Source organism: Hypanus sabinus, chromosome 14 (assembly GCF_030144855.1).
Source record: "Hypanus sabinus isolate sHypSab1 chromosome 14, sHypSab1.hap1, whole genome shotgun sequence".
Lineage (NCBI taxonomy): Eukaryota > Metazoa > Chordata > Chondrichthyes > Myliobatiformes > Dasyatidae > Hypanus > Hypanus sabinus.
Window position 1 is genome coordinate 20,032,727 of NC_082719.1, and position 23,588 is coordinate 20,056,314.

The 23,588-nt window shown below is 42.6% G+C and overlaps 1 protein-coding gene and 1 long non-coding RNA gene across 14 annotated transcripts in view; one reads left to right on the forward strand and one right to left on the reverse strand.

The window, feature by feature from the left end:
- shroom3 (shroom family member 3) overlaps window positions 1-23,588 on the forward strand; it is a 429,988-nt gene that overhangs the window by 400,517 nt on the left and 5,883 nt on the right. For all 13 annotated transcript variants that reach the window (XM_059988824.1, XM_059988825.1, XM_059988831.1 and 10 more), the window contains 6 exons: window positions 2,712-5,826; window positions 11,064-11,158; window positions 13,538-13,612; window positions 14,746-15,552; window positions 20,737-21,216; window positions 23,111-23,267. In XM_059988824.1, the coding sequence (XP_059844807.1) occupies window positions 2,712-5,826; window positions 11,064-11,158; window positions 13,538-13,612; window positions 14,746-15,552; window positions 20,737-21,216; window positions 23,111-23,267 (4,729 nt within the window). The remainder of the gene's footprint in view (window positions 1-2,711; window positions 5,827-11,063; window positions 11,159-13,537; window positions 13,613-14,745; window positions 15,553-20,736; window positions 21,217-23,110; window positions 23,268-23,588) is intronic.
- Window positions 1,339-13,531, reverse strand: LOC132404586 (uncharacterized). Its single transcript, XR_009515586.1, has 3 exons — window positions 13,267-13,531; window positions 10,195-10,352; window positions 1,339-2,504 (listed from the first exon to the last, which is right to left on the reverse strand). It is a non-coding gene; the product is annotated as an uncharacterized LOC132404586 (long non-coding RNA).

The following is a 23,588-nucleotide window of genomic DNA, read 5'->3' on the forward strand; positions in this document are numbered from 1 at the left end:
CTGCCTTCCACGGTCCATCCCTTGCCATTGTGTTGCCCGACTCCTTGATCTTTTCCATCACAAGCTTGGGATATTTTCCATTGACAGAAACAAATTTGATGTAGTCTTATTCCACATTTCATGTCCCATCATCTGGAATATACCCATTAATATTCACCAGCACCCTCTTCATCCTTTAAAACTCTCAAAATCCATCTCTAATCAAACCTTCAGTGGTCCGCATCCTAATATTCCCATTTTTAATTTAGCCTAAGCCCATCTGCCAAATAACTTGTTTTCTCTTAAGCAGTTACAGTAAATAAACCACTCAATTTTTTTTTACTACTGTTCAACTATTGTTTTATCTTAATTCCTCTTTTCTGAAATAATCAACTCCTTGCAAAAGATCTTGGTTACTATATTTACAACTAAACAAAACTAATTTCATACAAGTGCTTTGGGGACTGCTCAGATTGCAAGCCTTCATTCTGTAGTGAAAAAACCTGTGAGCTGCTGTTACGTTGTAGAACCACAGTGATGTCATCCGTTGCTGGGCACATGCAACTTACAGAGAAAAGTGATTCCTGGGTAATATTTGGTTTCTAATTGCACAGTGCTAAGTCTGGAATTCATCCACTCCTCCATTCACTGTGGAATTAAACAAAGTGAGCTTTTTATTCCACAGTCTATGGAGACTTTGTAACTTTGGCATATTTATGCAGGTCTTTGTAGTTTGTGTCGGAACAACAAGAAACCATTCAATCCAAATCATTTGCACTGTCATTTACATCTTTTTTTTGAAGTACGTAGATGGGGCCGTGTTCATCTGCTGAATCCCTTCCAGATTTAAGTAGCTATTATGCACCAAGGCAGTTTGAGGGAAAAATGCAAATATTGTAACTAAAGAAACAACATCTGTGAGAACAACACAGGAAATATCCCACTGTGCCTCACTGAAGTGGGAAATTAGACAAAATGAATTAAGGAAGAAATGTGTGCTGTAATATAAGAATTGGGACAAAAAGTTGATCTGAATGAATTCCAGAGGGCAAGAATAAATCAGTGAAAATACTCTTCCATTAATGTAATATAAACAGAAATGTTAGAAGATGGGATAGTGTGGAATGATATATTAGGTTGTTAGTGTCGCAGGGATGAAGGGATTTAGACTTAAATTCATTGTAATTAATATATAGGTCAGCACAATGGGAAGATGAATCAGATGTAATTAAGCATGAGTTAAGAGTAGAGAGCTGATTCTTTGTTTATTTGGTTAACTTAATGGGTGAATGAAGGAAATCAAATACTGCAGAGTTTTACATTTACAATATTGCACACCACTAATCAAGATGAGCAGTCTTCAGGTGAAGGAAAACTAGAAGATGGGAAAAATTAACAGTGTCACATTTTTAATTAGTCCTCATTTTAAAGTCAGACATTTGCTGTTCTTTATTAAAAAGTTTCCATAATTGATTTGTATGTCTACACTTTAATATTGCTAATGTAAATTCATTACATTGCGCATTTTCCCAGTTGTTGTTCTGCAGCACATCAACAGGTGAAAGGGTGCAATTACCATCTAATAAGTTCACTCATGAATTGCCCATTATAAATGTAAACACTGGAATTTGTCATGAAAGGAACTTAGTGAAGTGCGCAGGTGCTAACAATCTTGTACAAATACCCAAGTGTTTTATTTTAATAGATGAACAACATTCCCCTTGTGATCTGATTGTTGGTGGTTATGGTTGATTATGATGTATAGCACTTAAAATTCTTAAATAGAAATCTGAGTTTGTGTAAATAATACAGATAAAGAGGTAAGTACATGTTTTAATAGGCATTGCTTCAGATCAGCACTACATTAAACTGTTAAAGGAGATCTGTGATTTCTAAGAAGATATCCTTAATGATAAAGATCATTCAACTAGGAAATAGTCCAAGTGCATCAGTTTTGGTAATGCCTTTCAGTCAGCTTCTACAGACTGCTAATGGAGCCAATCAGTCAGGATATGCCCAAATTGAAAGTCAATTTCAAGTGCATCCATAAACAAAGCTTTGGAGTACACTTGAGGTTACAATTGAATTTTAGAACACCCAACATAAGTGAATTTCTATAAATTCCTTTTACCAAAAATCCTAAAATTACACATGTGAAATAGTAGTAAATTAGTTAATAACTAAGTTACTGGGCTAGTATCATGAACCTTGGGCAATCCTGTCATGCCAACTGGAAAGTTTTAATTCAAATCATTAAATATATCTGGAATAAAAAGCTGGCATCATTCTGGTGTCCACAAATTTCCAATACAGTTCTAAAGAAAGCAAGATGGTTGCAATGTCCTTCAGAGAAGACCTGGGAATCTTATCTGGTCCAGTCTCTGTGTGACCTCAGATGACCACCTTCACTCAAGAAGGCCACTCGGGAATCGTGACCAAACACGAAACAGAACACTGGCATTTGTGGAAGCAACAGGTGTGTCTGACTTGTTTGATAACTAGCCAGTGTCGGCATTGCCCATATCCTGTAAATGAGTAGAAAGCAACATTAGACATTATATTCAGGATATTCTGCAAATGTAGATGATGGCTTTGGCCTTTACATTGAGATTTCATCATTTGTCAGATTGCAGGATGTACTGGGGACATTATAGTGGTGTTTATTGTGTTTGAATTTGCCTGTTTATCAATGGCTGTCTTTTATACAATACATCTTTATTTTATTTTCCCAGTTCCTCTACCAGTGACCTCTCAGGCTACGATCATGGGTATCTAAGGAGGAGTCCAGATCAGTATAGTTCAAGAGGAAGCATGGAAAGCCTTGATCATACTAATCTTCCGTATCACTCTTGCAACCTCTCACCTGCTAAATCCACCAACAGTATCGATCAGCTTTCTCACCACCACAGCAAAAGGGACTCGGCCTACAGCTCCTTCTCTACCAGTTCCAGCATTCCTGAATATCCAGCACCGACGCTCCGTAATGAACGTTCCTACTCCATGGAAAACATGCCTTCCAGGAATAGTCTGCATGAAGGGATCAGACAGGCTGATATAAAGTATGTCAAAACAGTCTATGACTCCCACAGAGGAATATCAGAGGAACGTGAGGTCAGCTGCCCTTCAGCAATAAAAAATTCTAATGGTCGGTCCCAGACTGATCCCAGAAGCTATTACAAGCCCTACAGACACAGTATTGGTCCAGTATGGAATAACCCCAGCAGAAGCTTTTTAGAGCTGGACAATAAAGCACCTCCTCTTCCTCCGACCCGCAGCGACAGCTTCATGGCGATCAAAAGTCATGACAAGCCAACCTCCTGGTCAGGTCTGGACGGACAGAGCAAGCCGACTCGACCTCAGCAGAAGGGAGTGTGGCTTCTTCCTACCAACTCGGGCTCTTCTGGACAGAAGCCTCTCTTCGTAGAAGGACAACTCAACACAGTGATGGAGAAGAGCCCTGAAAGTAGTCCCATTACTCAACCCAAGCACGGTTACATTCAAACACCACAGCCAGGCCAACCCATGCTACCGACCGGAATTTATCCTGTGCCACAGCCTGAGCCACGGTATGCACAGGCTCCAACCAATAGCAGCAATTTCATGCTTCAAAGCAATAATAACGGGTTACTGTACCCTGCCCTCAGTAGAGAAAATACACTTGGTGCTCAAAATTCAACTGAACGGACTAAAAGTGCTCCATGCAATGTGGAGGAAAGCATTGGCAGTAAGTCTGGTCTTTCTCAATCCAACGCTGCATTTGATTCTGGCAACAAATATGAGATGGTTCCAGAGCAGACACAGGGACAATATAGTCACTACAAGGTGCATGTCTTTGCCGACTCTAATCCGGTGCTGCCTGATGTTGGGTACAAGTCCAGTCCAAGTCTGCCGTCAGGTGTCAGTGCCAGTACAGTTGATGCACAGTATTCTTTTGGAAACTGTGAACAGGCACAAGGCCAGCAGACAAGGAAAAACAACGAGAAAGGGTTGTCAGTTCAGCACACCGAGAGCTGGCAAGGAAGAGGTCAGATGGATGGAGAGTCATACCAGTGGAAAGCTGAACAGGAAAATCGGGCACCTTGGGTGCAGATTGGAGACAGACAGAGCTCTCCTTTCTGGCAGAGCCAAACAGAAACTAAAATGACCTCACAGTGGGAAAGTTACAGTGAGAACAGATTATCCCAGAAGTTAGACCACAACAGGAAAGAGCAGGCCTCTGACCACTGGGGAAGCTATGAAAAGCAAATGGGCCCTAAACGCTACAGTGAAGTAAGCAACACTGTTCAGCCAAAGTTTCAGGAACAGAGCTCATGCCAGGAACAGCAGGGCAGACCCGAATCCGGGAGATCCAGGTACAGTTCCAGCAGCATCCAAAGTTCCCAGAGTAGGCAGTTTACAAAACCCGAAATCACCAAACGCTCTTCTGTTCTGGAGGCCGTCAATATGATCGAGCAACGAGAACACGATGAGAGAGTTCCCAACACACGAGGAGTTTTCTCGGCCAGGTTGAGTCAGTCTTCCAGTTCAAGGAATTCACTGAACAACCTGGATGACATTCTGAGCAGGGTAACTGATCCTCAACCATCCAGACAGCCAGCTGCTCCAATGATGAATCTGATAACGGCAGACAAGACCCCAATCCTTCACCACCTGACGTGTGAGAGCAGAGATGAGAGCATTAGGTTAGAGGACCCAAGGCGCCAGGACAGGGATTTGCATTTGCCTGCTAAAGCTGCTCAGAGGAATGACAGGGCACCAATTCCTATCGCAAACAAGGGCCCACAGCTCCACAAGAGCAGAAGCTCTCTCCAGCTGATGGAGAAAGGAGAGAGGGACACGCTCTGGGAAGATGACATTTCAGGTTCTCCTCCCGACAACGCCTTTAACCGAGCTTACAGGAACAGTCTGAAGGACGCTCAGAGCAAGGTGCTACGGGCCACCTCCTTCCGCCGCAAGGATCTGGACTTAACCCCTCCCTACCTGAACAAGCCAAAGGCTTTGGACCGACCAGCCTCGGCCCACGTGGGCTCGGCCTCCCAGGTCAGGCTGTTGCAAGCGCCACGGGAGAGGCACTGCATGACCCCGACCGAGGAGAGACAGGCCACCGCAGAGGTGCATGCCGGCCCACAGGTAGCCCGCATCGGCAGCAGGAAGCGGCTGACAGCCGAGCAGAAAAAGCGGTCCTACTCAGAACCCGAGAAACTGAACGAGCTGGGAGTGAGCAATCCGCAGCAGAAGAACCGAACCTTCACCTTGCCCGAGGCGACCGAGCTGCGCTCGGTGGCCGACAGGCGGCGGCTTTTCGAGCGCGATGCCCGCACCATGTCCACCGTCAACCTGTCCCGGCCTGAGCTCAAGCAGCTGCAGCAGAACGCGCTGGCCGACTACATGCACCGCAAGACGGGCAGGAGGCCACAGCTGGCCGAGCAGCTCACCCCCGCTGCCAGGGAACGCTCACACAGTGTCTACCTGCAGCCATCCCGGGACGTCTGCAGCCTCAGCTCCTGCTCCAGCCTCAGCTCCCTCTGCGAGGTGAGCCCCACCGGCAGCAGCCAGCCTCCCGGCCCCACCTCGCTGCCCACCCAGCCCCGAGCCGGTGGCGACAGGCACTACGGCTCCGAGCTGACGCTGAACAGAATGCCGCTGCCCCCCAACGCCGGGCGGGTTTCCCGCCTGAGCCACCAGGCCTCAGGCCAGCAGCCGCCGCCATCCCCCTTTGACCGGCAGTCGTCCGCCAGGAACTCGGGCAAGTTTGCATCTGCCGATAACTTGCTGGAAAGGGCCGACAACCCGGTCACCATCCACACCCGCTCCAGGTCGTCGCCTTCCACCCAGATGGTTTCTCAGGTGGGTACCGTGTGCTCCTGGGATGAGCTCTTTTCCCCTAAACACCCGTCCATTCAGCCTGCACACACCTTCATGGGGACAGGAGGGTGCAGTCTCGATGGCTTCCTAGTTATATCCCTCATGTGACCTTCACTGAGGAGAATAAAAAACAAGATACTGGAGGAACTCTGAAACACAAGAAAATGAGGATGCTGGAACCTGGAGCAACATGCGAAAGACTGGAGGAACACAGCTGGCCAGGCAGCATCTGTGGAGGGAAATGGTGGAAGGGTCTCAACCTGAAACATAGACCTACCATATTCCTCCACAAACTCTGCCTGACCACCCACATTCCTCCAGCATCTTGTATCTTGCACTAGATTGCAGCATTTATTTACAATAAATAATGAAACACTGGTGCAAGCGACATCACACAACAACATTGAAAGGCTTTATTCCCTCCAATGGAAAACATTCTGGGATGTATTTAATCAGCTTTTCCAAAGTGTCCGGCAAAATGAAAGGTATACAAAGATCCCAATATGATGGCAAATTAGAGTTGTTCTGGAAATTTCATTTGCATAACAACACAGAAAGGAAGCATCACATTTAAATGGTCTGCTTGTCTCGTTCACTAGTAGCTCACTCTGCCTTCACAAGTACACCCAATTAATTTCTCAGTGCTCCATCTGATTTACTTCTATTTCATTTGTGAAAAATATTCATTTCTGCCTCTAAACTCTGGCAACCATTTTAACTTAAAGTTTTATGATTTTTTCAGTGCACCTGTATGAAGAAAACAGCTTTTCCCCTTTCAAATAACCTAACTAAAGTTCACAAAAGTCTGAATAAATGAAAATACCATGCTTTGGGTGGCAGCTGTCCCAGCCATCGGGGACACTAGGAATCCATTGGATAGCCCCAATTCCTTGAAAGGAAGCATTGTGACATCATTATGTTGGGGGGGGGGGAGTGGTCATTTTATGGACAAATGAGGACTTGATTCAAAATTACAGGGATTAAATTACATCTGCCACGTGTGTGCCTGTTTAGCCAATCTATGAGTGGCATTCCGGAATGTTCCACTTCCACTGCTTTGTGACATGCACAAACTTAAGAATGAGATAGCACTGTGAGGTTAAAGTACAATTCAGGTCTTAAGGAAACATATGTGCTTGACAACTTTAAAGATAATCATAAGAAAATTTGCATGACTCCAAATAAATCTCGATAGAATACCAGACTATTGGCTTTCAGGAAATCCTTTGTAATCCCAAACGACCCATTACTTGCATCCTCTCATTATGGGTTTTTATCTGTCTGTGTCGATGAATAGCAGTGGTATTTATCAGTCTTTAGTGTCAGTCATCATGTTGCTCTGGTTCTCATGACACTATTATAATTGAGGTATTATTCTGAGATTCCTTCTGAAAGAGGTGGCTGGAGAGACTGTGGAGGCATTAGTGATCTTTCAAGAATCACTCAATTCTGGTATGGTTCAAGAGGACTGGAAAATTGCAAATGTCACTCAACTCTTTAAGAAGGGAGGGAGGCAGAAGAAGGAAATTTGTTAGTCTAATCAAATGATCATATCAGCTAAAGTTACTCTGGTTTCCTTGAGGGGAAATCTTGCCTGACAAATCTGTTAGAATTCTTTGAGGAAATAACAGACAGGATTGACAAAGGAGAGTCAGTGGATATTGCTTACTTGGATTTTCAGAAAGCCTTTGACAAGGTGCTGCATATAAGACTGCTCAACAAGGGTCCACGGTATTACAGGAGAAGTACTAGCACGGATAGAAGATTGGCTGCCAGTGACTAGTGGTGTTCCGCAGGGGTTGTTGTTGGGATCGTTTTTTTTTTAGCATTATATGTCCATCATTTGAAGGATGGAGTTGATGTCTTTGTAGCCAAGTTTGTGAACCATACAAAGATTGGTGTAGCTAGTGTTCAGAAAGTAGGGAATTGGCAGAAAGACTTAAACTAATTAAGAGAATGGGCAAAGAAGTGGCAGATGAATACAGTGTCGGGAAGTGATTAGTGACGCACTTTGGTAAAAGGAATAAAGGTGTAGACTATTTTGTAAACGGGGAGAAGATTGAGAAATCAGAACTGCGAAGGGACATGGGAGTCCTTGTGCAAGATTCCCTTAAGTTAACTTGCAGGTTGAATCAGTGGTTTGGAAGGCAAATGCCATGTTAACATTCATTGTGAGAGGACTAGAATATAAGAGCAAGGATGTCACTCTGAGTCTTTATGAGGCATTGCTCAAACTGCACTTGGAGTCCAGCACTGTACTTGCTCATTGGAACCTATTCAAATATTGAAAGCCCTAGATAGAGTAGACGTGGAAAGGAGAGTCTAGAACCAGAGGACACAGCCTCAGAATAAGAGAACTTCCCTTTACAACAGGGATGAGGAGATAGTACTTATGCCACAGGTGGTGAATCTATGGAATTCATTGCCACTGACAGCTGTGTCTTTGGGTATATTTAAAGCAGAGGTTGATATGCTTTTGATTAATAAGAGTGTCAAATGTATTGGGGGAAGGCAAGAGAATGGGGTTGGGAGGGATGATGAATCAGCCATGTTTGAATGGCGGAGCAGACTAAATGGGCCGAATGGCCTACTTCTGGTCCTGTGTCTTATAGTTTCATGGTAGCCGCACATTGCATTGCTTCAGAATTGCAATGCTTGTTCAGTAGCTTGAAGAGATGTTTATTCAGTTGAGTTCAAACTCTGGTTAGATTTAGTATTAGCTGAGAACCGGCTTAGCATTCCCAAAAGCAGAGAGATTAAAATGATATCTTAAAATACGTTCTTGGTAATATTAAAGTTTTGGAGTGTTTGAAAAGAATTTTGATTACACTGCAGGAACATCAAGGTGGTTTGCAGTGGCCTCCTTGAGATTCCTTTCTTCAAGCCATTAGAATTTAATCTGGCCAACTTCCTTCCTGAATACAATACATTCTGCAATCAATATAAATGATGTAATTGGACTGGTCACTAAACTTCACAGAGTATAAAATTAGAACTGATGACCGGATAATCTCTCAGCATGCATACATTTGCTGCCCTCATCTGCACCTTGTTTGTGATTTGGAAAACGAAAATGCAAATGATCACTTTTAAATCAAAAATTCCCAGTCAAGGTAAAATGGTTTCAAATACCACTGTTTTTTATGGATAGTAAAAATCTTTTTTCTGAACATAAAAAAAAATTTAACTGTTTTCCTGTGTGCTATAATTTTATAGCCAATTTGCTCTTTAATTTATGTTATGAATGTAGATTGTCAGCAGATTTCAGTAATTTTGTGCACTTGAGAGATGAAAAGAATTTTGTTTCCTAATGTGCACGGTCACAGTCTGTTGACAATCACAGCCTGGACAATTTCTCAAAGCAGCTTTTGGGTTCAGATTTTTTAACTTCATGGTTTATAATGAGGTAAAATTAGATCTGGGTACAAAGTAGTATGTTATTATTTCTTGCCAGAAAGTCAGTATATATATATAAAAAAAGAAAACATTGGGAAAATCTTTCCTGTCAACTTTCCAGTGCGTTGACTTGATCAGACAGGATACTTATTGACAAGAGGAAGGTAATTTATCCCATCCTGGTTTTCCCATATAGAATTATCCCACAGTCTGGAATTGCGAAAATGAAGTTAAGTGATTATATTTCTTTGCCCTGTTAATCTATCTGGAAGATCCTTACATATATTTAGCATGCCATGTGAAGAATTTTCTGACACCGTCTCCTGATCTTCTAAGATTTATAAAATTATGAGGGGCAGGATTTTTTTCATAGAGCAGTGAGAGCAAAGTTTAAAGGCAATCCAAGAGGTAGGTTTTTCATACATAAAATGGTGAATATCTGGAACAGGTGACCAGAGGGGATGGTGGAGACAGATACAATCACAATATTTGAAAAGCGCTTGAGTAAGAACTTGGATAGGAAAGGTGTAGACAGCAGTATGGGCAGATGGCATTAGCATAGAGAGATACCAAACATGGACCAAAAGTGTCTATTTCTATACCCTTCATCGCTACCGTATATTTTAAGATTTTTTTCACATTTGCCTGTACCAAAGCATCCACATGCCTAATTTTCAAATATATATACTAATGACTTGGACGTGGGTTATGGAGTAAAATTTCCAAATGTGTGAGTGATGGAAAGTTTCAAAATGTGGACCATAGTAACAGGCTGCAAGAAGTTCAGTGGGCAGACAAGTGGCATTATTAATTAACACACTTTGGCAGAAAAGAATAAAGAGACAATTTTGACTAAATGGTGCAGCTTTAAAAGATGTGCAGGAACAGAGGAACCTGAGTTCATAGATTTTCCTCTACTAGCATAAAATTTTAAATCTGGAAGAGTATACCTACAATTGAAATGAAATGCGGCACTGACTCTTCCCCTGGGACATTGCAATAGTCATTTTGTTCCTACGGCCTGAAGTTCAGTTGGTCCATCAGTTGGTATTGCTTCTAGATGAGGTGACGTGCTCACTCACTGAGGCCAGGGAGAATGCAGAAGGCAGTGACTGTTAGATGGCACAATGCAAATGTGTGTTTAGTCAGTGATTGGATAAAATCCATACAATATTCCCACCATCAAACCTCTCCCCTGCATCCATTGCTACTAAATATTCATTGACCCATTGTGACCAATATTCACTTCAACAGAATTACCTGAAATAATAAGTCAGGAGATTCTGCAGACAATGAAGATCCAGAGCAGCACACACAAAATGCTGAAGGTCAGACAGCATCTATGGAGAGGAATGAGCCGCTGGCAATTCGGGTTGAGACCCTTCATCAGGATATCAGGTCCTTTCCTTAGATGCTGCCTGACCTGCTGAGTTCCTCCAGCATTTTGTGTGTGCTGTTCATTAGGTAAGACTAGTTCCAGGAAAGTTTAAGGTTCAAACCCAACTCTGCTGAGTTAGTTGACCCCAAGTGTAGTCCATGTCCAGGGAATGACGGGTCAGCCGGATGAAATTCCTGCCCACGCTGACTCCTGATGGCGAAAAATACCTGTGTGCTACTGGCTGACAAACATTAGACTTGGCACTAAATAGTTCCTGCAGCCAAAACTGCTCTTTCTCTGTTACAGAAGTTAAAAAGGGGGAAATAATTTAAGAAAACTCTGCCTAGTTCAGTAGTCTATTGCATGGATTTGAAGATTCTGTTGCACCCATTTCCACATAATATTTCAGATTCTGGGCTGCAATGATCCTTTTCTTTCATTTCAGGATATTCTGACTGCGGTGAACAGGGCCCCAGGCTTCCCTGAAAAGGATCTAAATTCTTCCTCCAAAACGATGGGTGCTGATTGCACAAGCAACTGGTATGCTCTTTGAAAATTGTAAAATTGTTGGTCCATTGGAATCCATTCAGCAATGAAAGACTTGCATCACTTTTCCTAAACTTCCCTTTTTCCCCACCCATTCCCCCTTCCCCTTCTGTTAAAGGGGACTGTTTGGTTTAACATAATGGATGTTCGATGTTTTGACTATAAATTCTAGTTTTTACAATAGAGAATAAAGAGAATTTTAGTAAGTTCAAAGTATATTTATTATCAAAGTAAAACCTTGAGATTCATCTCCTAACAGGCTGTCACAAAACAAAGTAACCCCACCCCCCAAAAAATCATAAAACAAGACCATCAAACACCCAATGTGAAGAAATCGTGCAAGCAATTAGTGTTCTGAACTTGTCCACATAGACTGTCCTGTCCTCAGACTCGTGGTTCAACACTGAGTGGAGTAACAAGCTGACCCTCGCCTCGGTCCCCAGTACCCAATCTGACCTGGTACGTATATTATCATACAAAGCATCGGGTTCAATCATTTCAATTTGCTCTGGGGCCTGGACCCTCCACCTCAATTTGGCCTGTTCCAGACGTTTCTGATTCAGCCCGGCACCTAAACCGGGTCTACCTTGCTCTTGGCCACGGGTCAATGGCCACACCTTGGTTCTGCCACATCGAATTACCTCCAAGTCCAAAGGGAAATTACAGACTATTGTTTGAGATGATCGCTTACCAGAAAAAGGGTGATTAACAAGTATTTAGTTGTTTTCCTTGTTTCATTGGCCACCAGTGAGATTCAGCAGTGCCATCACACCTTATAAAAGTATTAATGAGTCTTGTCCAAGCCAAAAGAGTGGTGTTAATTCTTCAAATATACAGTGATAGAGCTATACAACATGGAAACAAGGTCTTTGGCACAGTTTGTCCATGGCAATGCAAGCTGAGCTGGTCCCTATTGCCTACATGTATGGCCCAAATCCCCGTGTACTGTCCAAGTGGCTTTGAACATATCCTGACAATAAACACCCTAAAACAATTGCTTTGGGAGAGAAATTGCATTAGGAGGAAGGAGTATAACATTTGATTAGAGCAGCAAATTACACCTTTGTGTTTTCACCACCAACAATGATGGGACGACCTACAAAGAGGAAATGGAAGAGCTAGAGGGCAGCTGCTAGGCAAATTACCTCTTCCTCAAAGTCAACAAGACACAGGAGATGGTTATCAACTTCAGCAGAACACACACCATTCTTTATATTGGCAGCACAGTGGTGGTAAGAGCAAGCAGTTTCAAACTCCTGGGAGAGCACATCTCACACAACCTCTCATGGTCCCAGAACACATCCTTCTCAATCAGGCAAGCTCACCAACACCTCTACTTTCTAAGGAGGCTGGACTATGCACATGTCATTTCCTCAGATGCGCAGTAGAGAGCATCCTAACAAGCTGCATCACTGTGTGGTGTGGGAACAGCACTGCAGTGTAAAGGAAAGGTTTACAATTGTTACTCAAAGCTACTCATTGCATCGTCAGCACCAGTCTATCCACCATCAAGAGCGTAAATACAGAAAGGTGCCAGAAAAGAGCCAGGAACATCGTGGCATCCAACCCACCGTACTTATAAACTGTTTGTCCCCCTTCCATCAGGGAGGAGGCTACGTAGCATCCACACCAGGGCCACCAGACGGAAAAACAGTGACTTCCCCCAAGCTGTGAGGCTGATCAATACCTCCACCCACTAACCCACCACCACTAATTTAATGTTTCCTGTCAGTCACTCCTGTGCCTAGTGTCACTTTATAGACATACAATCAATCTGTGTATAGAAATGATCTTACCTATTTCTAGTTATTTTACTTTTAATTATCATTATGTTTTTATGGTGATTTTGTCTCTGCTGCCGCGGATCCAGAGTAAAAAATATTTTGTTCTCCTTTACATTTGCATACTGCAAATTACATTAATCAATCTTGAATCTTGAAGGCATCTGAACTGTGCTTAGATTGTTGTCGTTTACACATTAGTGGTTTGTCTGCCCTGTTTGTGGCCTTTCATTGATTCTATTTCGCTTCTTGTATTTATTGTGACTGCTGGCAGGGAAGTGAACCTCAGGGTTGTTAATGGTACTTCGATAATATACTTACTTTGACTTGAGTAAAGCTGACCCAGTCCACTGGAGACTGCAAGGCTCTTGTCCGTTAGCTTTACAGGAGATGGATTCCGTTGCCAGGATTCCCCTCTGCTCCACTGCTCCTGCTGTGTAATAGCCTTTTGATTAAAATATGTCTTCTGACAATAGAGCACTGTAGAGGAGAACTTCAGGGTGCTCTTTCCAAGCAATCCTGCAGGGCTCCCTGGAGCAGAGAATAAATGGGACAATCTGAAGTAATTCAGGAATGAACATTTGTTTTGCAGGGCTCCATTGGCTCCTGGGTCAAGAGTACAAGTATCTAGACCACAACAGTCTGTCCAGACAGCATCTCAAGACAGGTATGAGAAAGAGCAGTTGAAATTGGGAAGCTTCTTTGTAAAAGTTGTCTCTCTGTTCGATTTTCATTTCTCCTTTTTCTTTTACTCTCTCTTAAAGCCATTATCCTTGCAGGAATGTAAAGGCATGTTTTGTTCAGTTCTTCATTTGCTCTTCATGTGCAATCTCGCCAGTGAGGCCAGCTGTACAGTCCAGTTGAATCGTAACAACATGGTGGGGTGGGGGTTGAACTCAACAAGATGTGTTGAACACAGGAAGCTCCATATTGAGTGTTTCTGTGAAAAGAACACTTGGCAGGACAAACAAAGAGCCAGGAGTGAATCTAAAATAATGAGGATCAGATAAATTGGGTGTTAACACAAAATGAAAATATTTTTGAGGTCAGAAAGAAATCTAGAGACTTAAAAATTGTAAGTATATAATTCCTCCAATGGAGGATAAAACTAGTTAAAGCCATAACAAAGGCCATTACAGGTTTTATCATAGAGCACTGGAGTTCAAGACCAAAGAGATTAGACTAATTCCATGCTGCGTGCATATTACAGAGCGGGGATTAAGGTCTTTACAGCATAGAAAGTGTGCACAAGGATAATGGCAGGCTTGGGAATGGTTTAAAAAAAGAGATGTGGAGGTTCAGGGCCATTTCCAGTAGAACACAGTTTAAACGGGGTCATCAAGTAAGGAAGGGCTTTTGTTTCTTGTATATGGAATTACTGTTCTGCTTGTGGAGCCCATGCAAAATAAATTTGTCCTCCATTATATGCATTCAATGTGCATTGAAATAAGCAGAGACATGTGCACAGATGTGGTTGTATCGCGTTCTGGTGTAGGCAATAGAAGATGAGCCTTTAAAGAGTTAATTATTTAAAATTACTTTTAGGAAAATGGGAAGGTAAGTAAAGTAAATTAATTTAATGTTGAGGTATGCTAAAAGAGGTTAAAGAAGCAAAAGGGAGTTATTTGAAGCCATAACAAACACATGGATGATATGACAGATAAGGGCACAAGATTAATTTTGAATTCTGCCAGCAAAGTGCAAGACATTATAGCAAGTGGAAGTAAGTGACATGTGAAGGACAATGCAAGCTCACCTGTCAGAGAGTGACATTTAACTAAACTACATTTACATTTAAAGGTCTTTTCACAATGATGGCCGAAGCAGATTCATGGGACCACCTCTGTCCACCAGCTACGACAATGATTTGAATCCCCTTGCTATGAACAAGCTGCCCATTCGAAATGAGAGGCAGATGTCACTGGAGAGTTACAGGTCCAACAGCACTTCCTGTCTCAGGCAGCTGTCAAACAAGGGGCAGTTCAATTATCGGCCTGCATCGGAAACCCTAGTGCCTGACAAAGCAACTTCAGAACACTACAGCAAATCCATCCCCGGTGGGCAAGAATACAAGAACCACAAACGTACTGCCTCAGATCATCAGGCTTATAGATACCACCTTCCGGAAGAAACTGGGGCTCCAGCTGCATTGAGGACAAAGCCAGTCCTACCACAGAGACCTCCACCACCGAAACTCAAGTGGATGACTTCAGTGAACGACGACTCAGCCAACAGGGTCCCAGTTCCGACTGCTGGCTCAAATCACCACCAGCCTGAAAGGGATCGGTATCATGGCACAGGAAGTGACACCACTTGGGAGCCTGATCCTGCACCTGCTCGGCCGTCTTCCCCTCCATCCAGCTTGCACTCACTCTCTTTGTCAGAGTCACGCCTCCAGTCGTCCTCCTCGTACACCGATGAGGACGAGGTGTTCATCCACGACCTGGACCCCCAGCCGCTTCCGCCCCCACCTCCCCCTCCACAGGATCCCAGAGCTGTCCCAGAGAACAGAGACAACGAGTTCCCACCCCCGCCTTCTCCAGTTGCTTTTAAAGATCAAAGGCCAGAGGCATTATTGAACAGGAATGATGAGCAAGCTTTGTCCAGGTAAGGAAGCTGAACCGTGATACTCTAGCCTAAGATTCACAGAATTTTTCCAAACACTGATCACAAGTCCAATGAATTCTTTCCATCTGATATATCCAATTAACAGCATCCTATTTATATTTGAGCCTACGTTACTTTAGATGTTATTTTGTTCAGTGTAATTTACTTTAACAGATTACAGTGTTGTAATAGGTGGACTCTCGGTATGTTCAGATTGAGGCTGTTACTCCCTGCTCTGGGCATTGTGTACCCGTTAGGAATCATCTCAAGAAGGAATCTGCATTGTTGCTTAGATTTTTAGCAGGTACTTACCATGGTAACAGTATCACAGATTGATGAGCAAGGTGGGGGGAGGGGAGTGTGAAGGTGGGAGGCGGCCGCTGATGGGAGATAAACAAGCCGGATATGGGCAAGTAAAGGAGAGGAGAGTGGAGACCATCAAGGAGAGGTGAACAACCTTCTGAACCAGATACACTGGGGGTGGGTGGGGAGCCTGTGTGCGACTCGGATGATGGAGCCAGGAGGTGGAAAGGGATGAAGATGAGGGAAATGGGGCTGGGAAAGGGGACCAAGAGTTGAGGACCAGAGGATGAGAAGTAGAGGAAAAGGGGAGGAAAAAGGCAAAGGGTTACTCAAAATTGGAAAAGTCAATATTCATGTAGACTACCGATGTGTAACATGAAGTGTTGCTCCTCCAATTTGTGTTGGGCTTCATCCTGGTGGAAGTGAAGGCCATGGACGGACAGGTCTGTGTGGGAATGCGAAGTGCAATTGAACTGGTTTGCATCTCGGATCCCAGGATGAAGACGGCGGACCTGTGAGTCTGCGCTTGATCTCACCGGTGTAGAGGTGGCCACGTTGTGAGCACCGAATGCAGCAGGTGAGGTTGGAGGGGGTGGGGTCATAGCAAGGTGAAGTGCCAGGGGCCATGGCAGGGTGAAATGCTTAGGGTCATGGAAGGGTGAAGTGCCCGGGGTCAGGGCAGGGTGAAATGCCCTGGAGTCATGGAAGGGTGGAATGCCCGGGGTCAGGGCAGGGTGATCAGACCAGGAGGTCAGGGAGGGAGTGGTCCCTGTGGAAGGTGGAAAGGGACGGAGAGGAGGGCTGGTTTCTCGTTGCAGCTGGCAGAAATGACAAAGTATGGTATTCTGTTGGTGGGGAAGGAGGTCAGATCAGAGAGCTCTTCTCACCCTCCTCTCTGGGAGGAGGCAGAAGGTTGAGGAACAGAGGAGATATAACATCAGCCTCACATCAGCCACAGTAGAAGGGAAGCCACACTCCCTGGAAAAGGATGCCCCACAACAAAAAGCCTCATTGTGAAAGTAGATGGAGTGGAGACGGAGAAAAGAATGAGGAAAGTGTGGGGTTCAGGTCGCCATGGAAATTTGAAGTATACATTAGTGGTAGGTTTTCTCTTGAGACAGAGATAGATCTAGAAAAGGAAGTGAAGAGTCAGAAATGGTTCACCTGAATTTGGGAGCAAGGTGCAAGCTGGTGTGAAGGTGGTAAATTTAATGAGTTCTGTAGGGGTGCAGGAAGCAGCACCAATGCAGTCATCAGTGTAACGGAGGAAGAGTTTGGAGAGTGATACCAGAAAAGGATGGAATATGGACTGTTCCATGTAGACAGGCATAGCTGGAGCTCGTACAGGTGCCCATTTCTACACCTTTGATTTTTAGAAAGTGAGAAGAGAGTTGAACGAGAAGTTATTTAAGGTAAGAACAAGTTCAGATGTATGTGTGCATTGCTTGTCAAAACAAATTTAACCAAAATTTACAAAGGGAAGGACATTTTTTGAGTATAGCAATTAAACTACAGAAGGTGGGAGTTTAAGGATTTTGGGAATGGACTTTGTTTTCTAAAATCCTCTTTTGTTTCTCTAGTTGCCTGTTTTTATTAACTAGTTATTTTCGGCCTAGAGAGGATGTCATCTAGTTGGTAAATATGGTCTGACCAACACCTTTAAACGCCACACTATCCTTCCTTTTATATTCTATTCCTCTTGAAATGAATATCAACATTGCATTTTCCTTGCTTCAACTTGCTCAACCTTCCAGTTAACCTTTAGGCCAGGTGTTTCCAACCTGGGGTCAACATACCCATCACTTAATGGGAGGGGTCCATGGCGTAAAAAAGGTTAGGATATTTCACTTAATGGTAGCGGTCCATGGCTAGTATCTTTCTTGTAATACCATGGGCTCATATTTTGCATTGTTTAATAGAATATCATTGCACAAATTTCATTAGAAGTAATTCCTTGTGAATTTGCAGTGGCCTCTTATGTTGAAACTGGTAGTCCGTGTTCTTCAGAGACAGTGGCATCTGGTCACTGCAGAGCAGTTACAAGAAAACAGGTTTTTTTTGTCAGCTTGGCAATTTCCAAAGTAACTTTCAGGTGTTTCTCTAATTCCCATATGGAATCTTGTTATAACCAGTTTGTGCTGTGTAATACAGGTAACCTTACTTAATTACTTAATACTCAATTACACTATATTATATTCAATTCCATTATGGAACCAGGCATTTTAGTAGAACTGCCTGCACTGGCGCTCCATGGATATGGAATATGTTCCTATTTAAAAGAAGAGGAAGGGAGCTCCTGGAAGAGCTTACGGGTGTAGGAAAGAAAACTACTGCCAGCCCGAGCTGTCTTTGAACCACACCAGTGTCTCACTGGCAACCGTTTGATCAGCAACGTTAAAGTCCAACACTGAAGAGCAAAGAGAAGTCATACTGCCTAAGTCACAGGGAAGGGCTATTTATGACTTTGCTTGGGGCTGCCTCAATATTGAGGGAAAGTAGGACATGTCAGTCCATGGGGAAGAAGGGGATCTCATGGGAGGCTTTTGCAGGTTGAGGAGAGGAGAGTTTTGGCTTTGGTTTTGGGGAGAAATGAAGTCATGTTTTCAAAGGAGGGAATGACTGTGTATTTGACACTGAGGGCCACAGTGATGATCTGGGAATGAGGTGCAGGGATACATATTCCTGCATTCACATCATCAACTTCCATTGATATTCCCAAGAAAACTCAGTATTCCTTTTGGGCCCCTACTTTTACATTTCAACTGTACAGTGTACAGGAAGTAAGGAATTTAAACCATCTCTGATGAGTGCACAAAGGCAGTCATTTGTACCTGGGGAAGTACATCATCAATGCTTATGAAAGCAGTGAGAGTGGGTTCAGATCAGCTATTCTACGTTCACACTACAAGGACAGGTGTGATGTGTACATATTTCAATTGTCTGTCATTAAGAAAATAATTCAGTTCCTTCATACTTTTGATGGAGTTGTAGATGCTTAAAACCTAAATGTATTCCCTTCAATAATTAGTGCCCTAATCGAAAATAAAATTGACAGAGAGTTGACAGTGGTGTTGGCTGGAACTGTCTGGACTGCATTTCTTTATTGACTGCATGGAGATTTGGTGCCACCTTGTGCTCAGCAGAGGAATTACAATCAGTTGTCTTCCGCAGCTAGAAATAGGGGCTAAGCGGCCTCCTAGTTCCACACCACACACAAAGTGCTGGAGGAACTCAGCAGGTCAGGCAGCATCTGTGGAAAAGAATAAACAGTCAACGTTTCAAGCCAAGACCCTTCATCAGGACTGGCAAATGCATCCAGAAACACAGAGTTAAAAATAGTAATGAATGAAATTTATTAATGGATTTGATGTGATCTGTTGGAGTACTAGACATACAGCTTCACAGATTGACTATTTCATCCATACCACTCCTTCCAATATTCTCCTTGTGATTTGAAACATAGTTTGTGTGCTGTCAGATATTTGATAGCAGCTTTAGGAAAGGGCTGAAGGCAGGGCTGCATGTCTGCATTGGCACCTTGAGGGTTAAGTGAAGCAGAATGGGAGCATGATATCAGCATCTTTGGCTGTAAATTCCATGGTAAGAGGCAGTCCAAATCCACAAAGAGGAATGCTGCCACCTTAAGTAATCAGAAAGCTGTGTTAGCCCCTTGAAAATGGAGGAATAGATCTGATAATTTCAAAGCAGAATCAATTTCACCCTCAACTGAGTTTAAACCTGGGTAAGGTATGGAATAACCCTTTGCAGGAAAGAATGCCAAGAAGAAACCCATTTGAAAATGGTTGGAATTGAAATTAATTCTTGTTCTCATATCAGTGGAATCTATGTTCAGAAGCAGAGGGACAGAATGCATCTGTGATTGCTTTGCGAATGACTAATGATGAATTTCTACTCGGACATTAAAACCTTTTGTATCGTTTATTACGCACGTGTCATTGTGCCTATAACTCCTATACAATGCCAGTTGTTGTAAGTTCTTAACAGAGAACTATTTTCTTTTAAGTATTTAACTCAATTAGTTCTGGATTGGTTTCAGTCCAGTACTGCAAATGGTAAGATTGGCTATTGGTCTACTTGTCCAGATATGGAACACTCCAGATATACATAATTCCTTCATTGGCTTCAACTCTAAATACAAAGCAGTAAATGTATATCGGTTTGAGTTTTCACCATGGTGTTATATCTGTTATTTGGAGTTAACCCCTATAACATGAGCAGAAAAATATTGCCTGTTGATGCCACATGTTTTTCTCCATCGATGTTGTGATCTCAGTGAGCTTGGTGTTGACAAAAATTATTTGAATAAAAGCACAGAGTTATACAACTTTTGACTCTGAGATCCAGTAGCAATCACTCATGCTGAGCAATGTTATAGAATGATAACACTATGGAATGCAATTAACTTCCAATTTATTCAGCCTAATAAAGTTCCGCATAATTCAAAGTACTTGATGTGTATAAAATGGGTGGAGATAATTTTCTGACATGTGTTAAGATAAACAAATGCAGCTTCTAAATGGCTCGCCATCTTATTTATAGAACATGTTTTAACAATTTCAAAACACATCAATCATTCAGTTTCTTCTGTTAAATTGATTGAAATAACCTGCAAAGTGTCAGGCCTTTGGGAAAAATGACAAACTGAATAATTCCTGAACAGATGATAGGAAATTAGGCATATTAAATACAAACACAATTGTTGGTTCTGTAATTTCTTTAAGTGTTATTCATTGATGACAAACTTATCCAATCTAGTTCAGTGAGTTTTCACAATAGTACAGTAATACATCCTGGCTACTGCAATAGTTTATTTGGAATGTAGAGTGTATGATCTTCAAATCTATTTGTCTCATTTCATAGGTTTTCAGTAAATGATTTCACCAAGGTCAAAGTACCTGTGATAAATGGCGCAGTTAAGAATCTCCAAGCAATCCCACACTACAGTTGCTCTGCCCAGCACAACGACGACGTCGATCCATTGAGCACTCTTATGATCCGGGAGGAATCCGAGCATCACCAAAGCCAGAGGAGGGATGCCTCGTGTGTTCAAATGCAAAACACAGCCACAAGCCAGGAAAACTTGGATTGCAAATACACTTCAGTGTCACTGGAAGTGAACGAGAAGTCGCCTGAGGACCTCAAGTCAGAGGAACTTGCCAAGCAGATCATTGGCGAAGATAAGTCTTTGGCAGAGATTTTAGATCCAGACTCGAGTATGAAGACAACAATGGACCTGATGGAGGGCATTTTCCCCAGGGGCAGCACAGTGCGGCAGGAGGCAGAACACCGAAGGCCAAGGTTACAAGAGATGGTCAACAAATCTGCATCTCAGGAGGATGAGTAAGTTGTAAAGCTTGTCAAAGTGCAGAATTTGATGACTGATACAACTGCTAAATATTTGCAATGCATTTACATCAATGCTATTTAATCATACACAAATTAAATATCGCATTTTCCCTCTGTCAGTGGAATCAAGGCATTGCCCTTTCCTAACACTGCGTAACAGAAAGAACAAATTCCCCATTGTAAATGTTAGTATTGAGAGTGTCCACAGCATTACCCATCCCTGTAGGCCAGTAAATTTTTCTGAATCTGACCAATATGGAGATACTAAACATGCCTAAAAATTAAATTTGTTTGCAGCAGGTATTGCACTAGCTTCTGCAGGGGCATGGCAACCATGCCCGTTGTCCACTGCACATTGATCCCAAATGTGAAATCATAATATCCATCAACCAGTCCTTGTTTGCTGTCATTACTTTGATAGCAGCTTCTGTCACGAAGTGTAGAGAGGCTTAATCCAAACACAGAGCAATGGTGAGGGATAACTTTGATAATAAACTGCAAATTGACAAGCCATGAAGGAATACAAAATGAGAGAGTACAGATATTTAACATGACAAGGTAACTGAAGGTCAGGAGCAACTGGTTGAGACTAGTGGGTTCAATGAGTGAACAAAGAACAGTGCACGAGAGCTGGGTTTAAATAGGCTGCAGGTGATGAGTTGCAGAACAAGTGACCGGTGACTCCTGTTAGCTGAGGGGAGACTGGGAGGTGCCTGCCTGTGTACGCCTGACAGCTTCTGTCTCATGCGTCAGTAGATTACAGAAGCAGCAGTTGTTGCTGAACTCTGTTCTTTGACAAGGATGTGTGTAATCTTCACCAAAGCAATGGCACAGAGGCATTGATGGAAATTTAACCTTTTATCGTCAATTCTCATCATTAATATTGAAAGTAACCGCCTCTTGGCCAAGGTTTAACTGAGTTTTTAGTGGTGTTAAGCCATAATTATTATTGGACAATCTGAGAAAATTACATGTGAGAAGAGCAAACTCTATGGATTCTAGATATTCAACACTCTTCTCTTATAAACATTTAAGGTATTTCTGCTACCACCCGGGGCTCAAAGTGCAAATTATTCTACTTTTAACAATTACGTTTAAAATTCACATCTTCCTACATTTATCACCAGCTATTAGCTTGTATAGTGAGGCAAATGGGTGCCGGTCACATTAATAATGAGGAGAAACTGGCCTGTGAGGAAGAGGAAATGTATCAGTTCCTGAAACTGCATCACTGAAGCAAAGTGTAGTTTGCTTACCCTCCTGATAACAATATGCATGTACAATTAAAATTAATATAAGTATTACTTCTGATTTTCAACCAGTATTTCTTAAATACCATATCTACAAGGCCATCATTATCACCACTTTAAATTCATCAATACAAGACTGTAAATCATTAAAATGTAGAATCAGTAATCGTCTAATAAGATGCTGACGGTTTACCATGTGTGACGTAATTGACTGTGATGCCCCCAACGTAAAGGGAGAACATGCTTGCTTGTTCTCATCACCTGCCAAGAAGTACTCGAGTGTGTGACAAAATCATATTGGGTCAATACCCCAAAGGCAAACAACAATAACTGTATTCAGATCCAGACCATATAGATTCAAAACACATATAGCATGCAAATTGCCAATCGTACCTTTGTCCTGAGTAAAGTTACCAGTTGACAGAGAACCTATACCTTGGAATAAATTGGTCCATTATCAAAGAGTAGAACAGGAAAAAAATAAGGTTTGGAAATATTGTTCTTCCAGTGTCCAATTAAAACATGTTCTGTTTGGTTAAAAATGTCTCTTTAAGCGGTTTCTAATTAAACTGCAACCTTTGTTTAATTTTTTTCATTACTTTTTGTATTTGTATGTAATGACTACATTTCCTTTGTAGGAAAGGGGAGAACGAGAGGGGAGCAGCCTCAGCACATTGTCCAACCTACTACAGCACGTCGGCTCAGAAAGCAGAGCTGATGAATAAAATCAGGGACGTGCATGGAAACAATGCTGAAGATGAGAAGGAAGAAGTGCTGGACATCAATGAGAAAAAGGTGCTGGAATTTCAGAGCTATGTCAGGGAAAATAAACAAAGCTTGGTTGGTTGCTCATGTCCACAGCCCAGGAGCTGAATACATTGACCAATTAAAACCTTCAATCCTCCCCCGCCAAAAGACAAAATCAGTACGACACAACAGGAGGCCCTTTGGCCTATCGAGTTTGTGCTAGTTCTTTGTAGAATACAGCTACTTGTATTCCTCTGTTCTTTCCCCATTGCCCTGCAATTCTTTAATGTTACATTCTTCTCTGCGCCTTGTGGCACATTGGGCGGCAACATTTATGTTTCTTTAGCATTTTGTCTGTCGGTTTTTTTA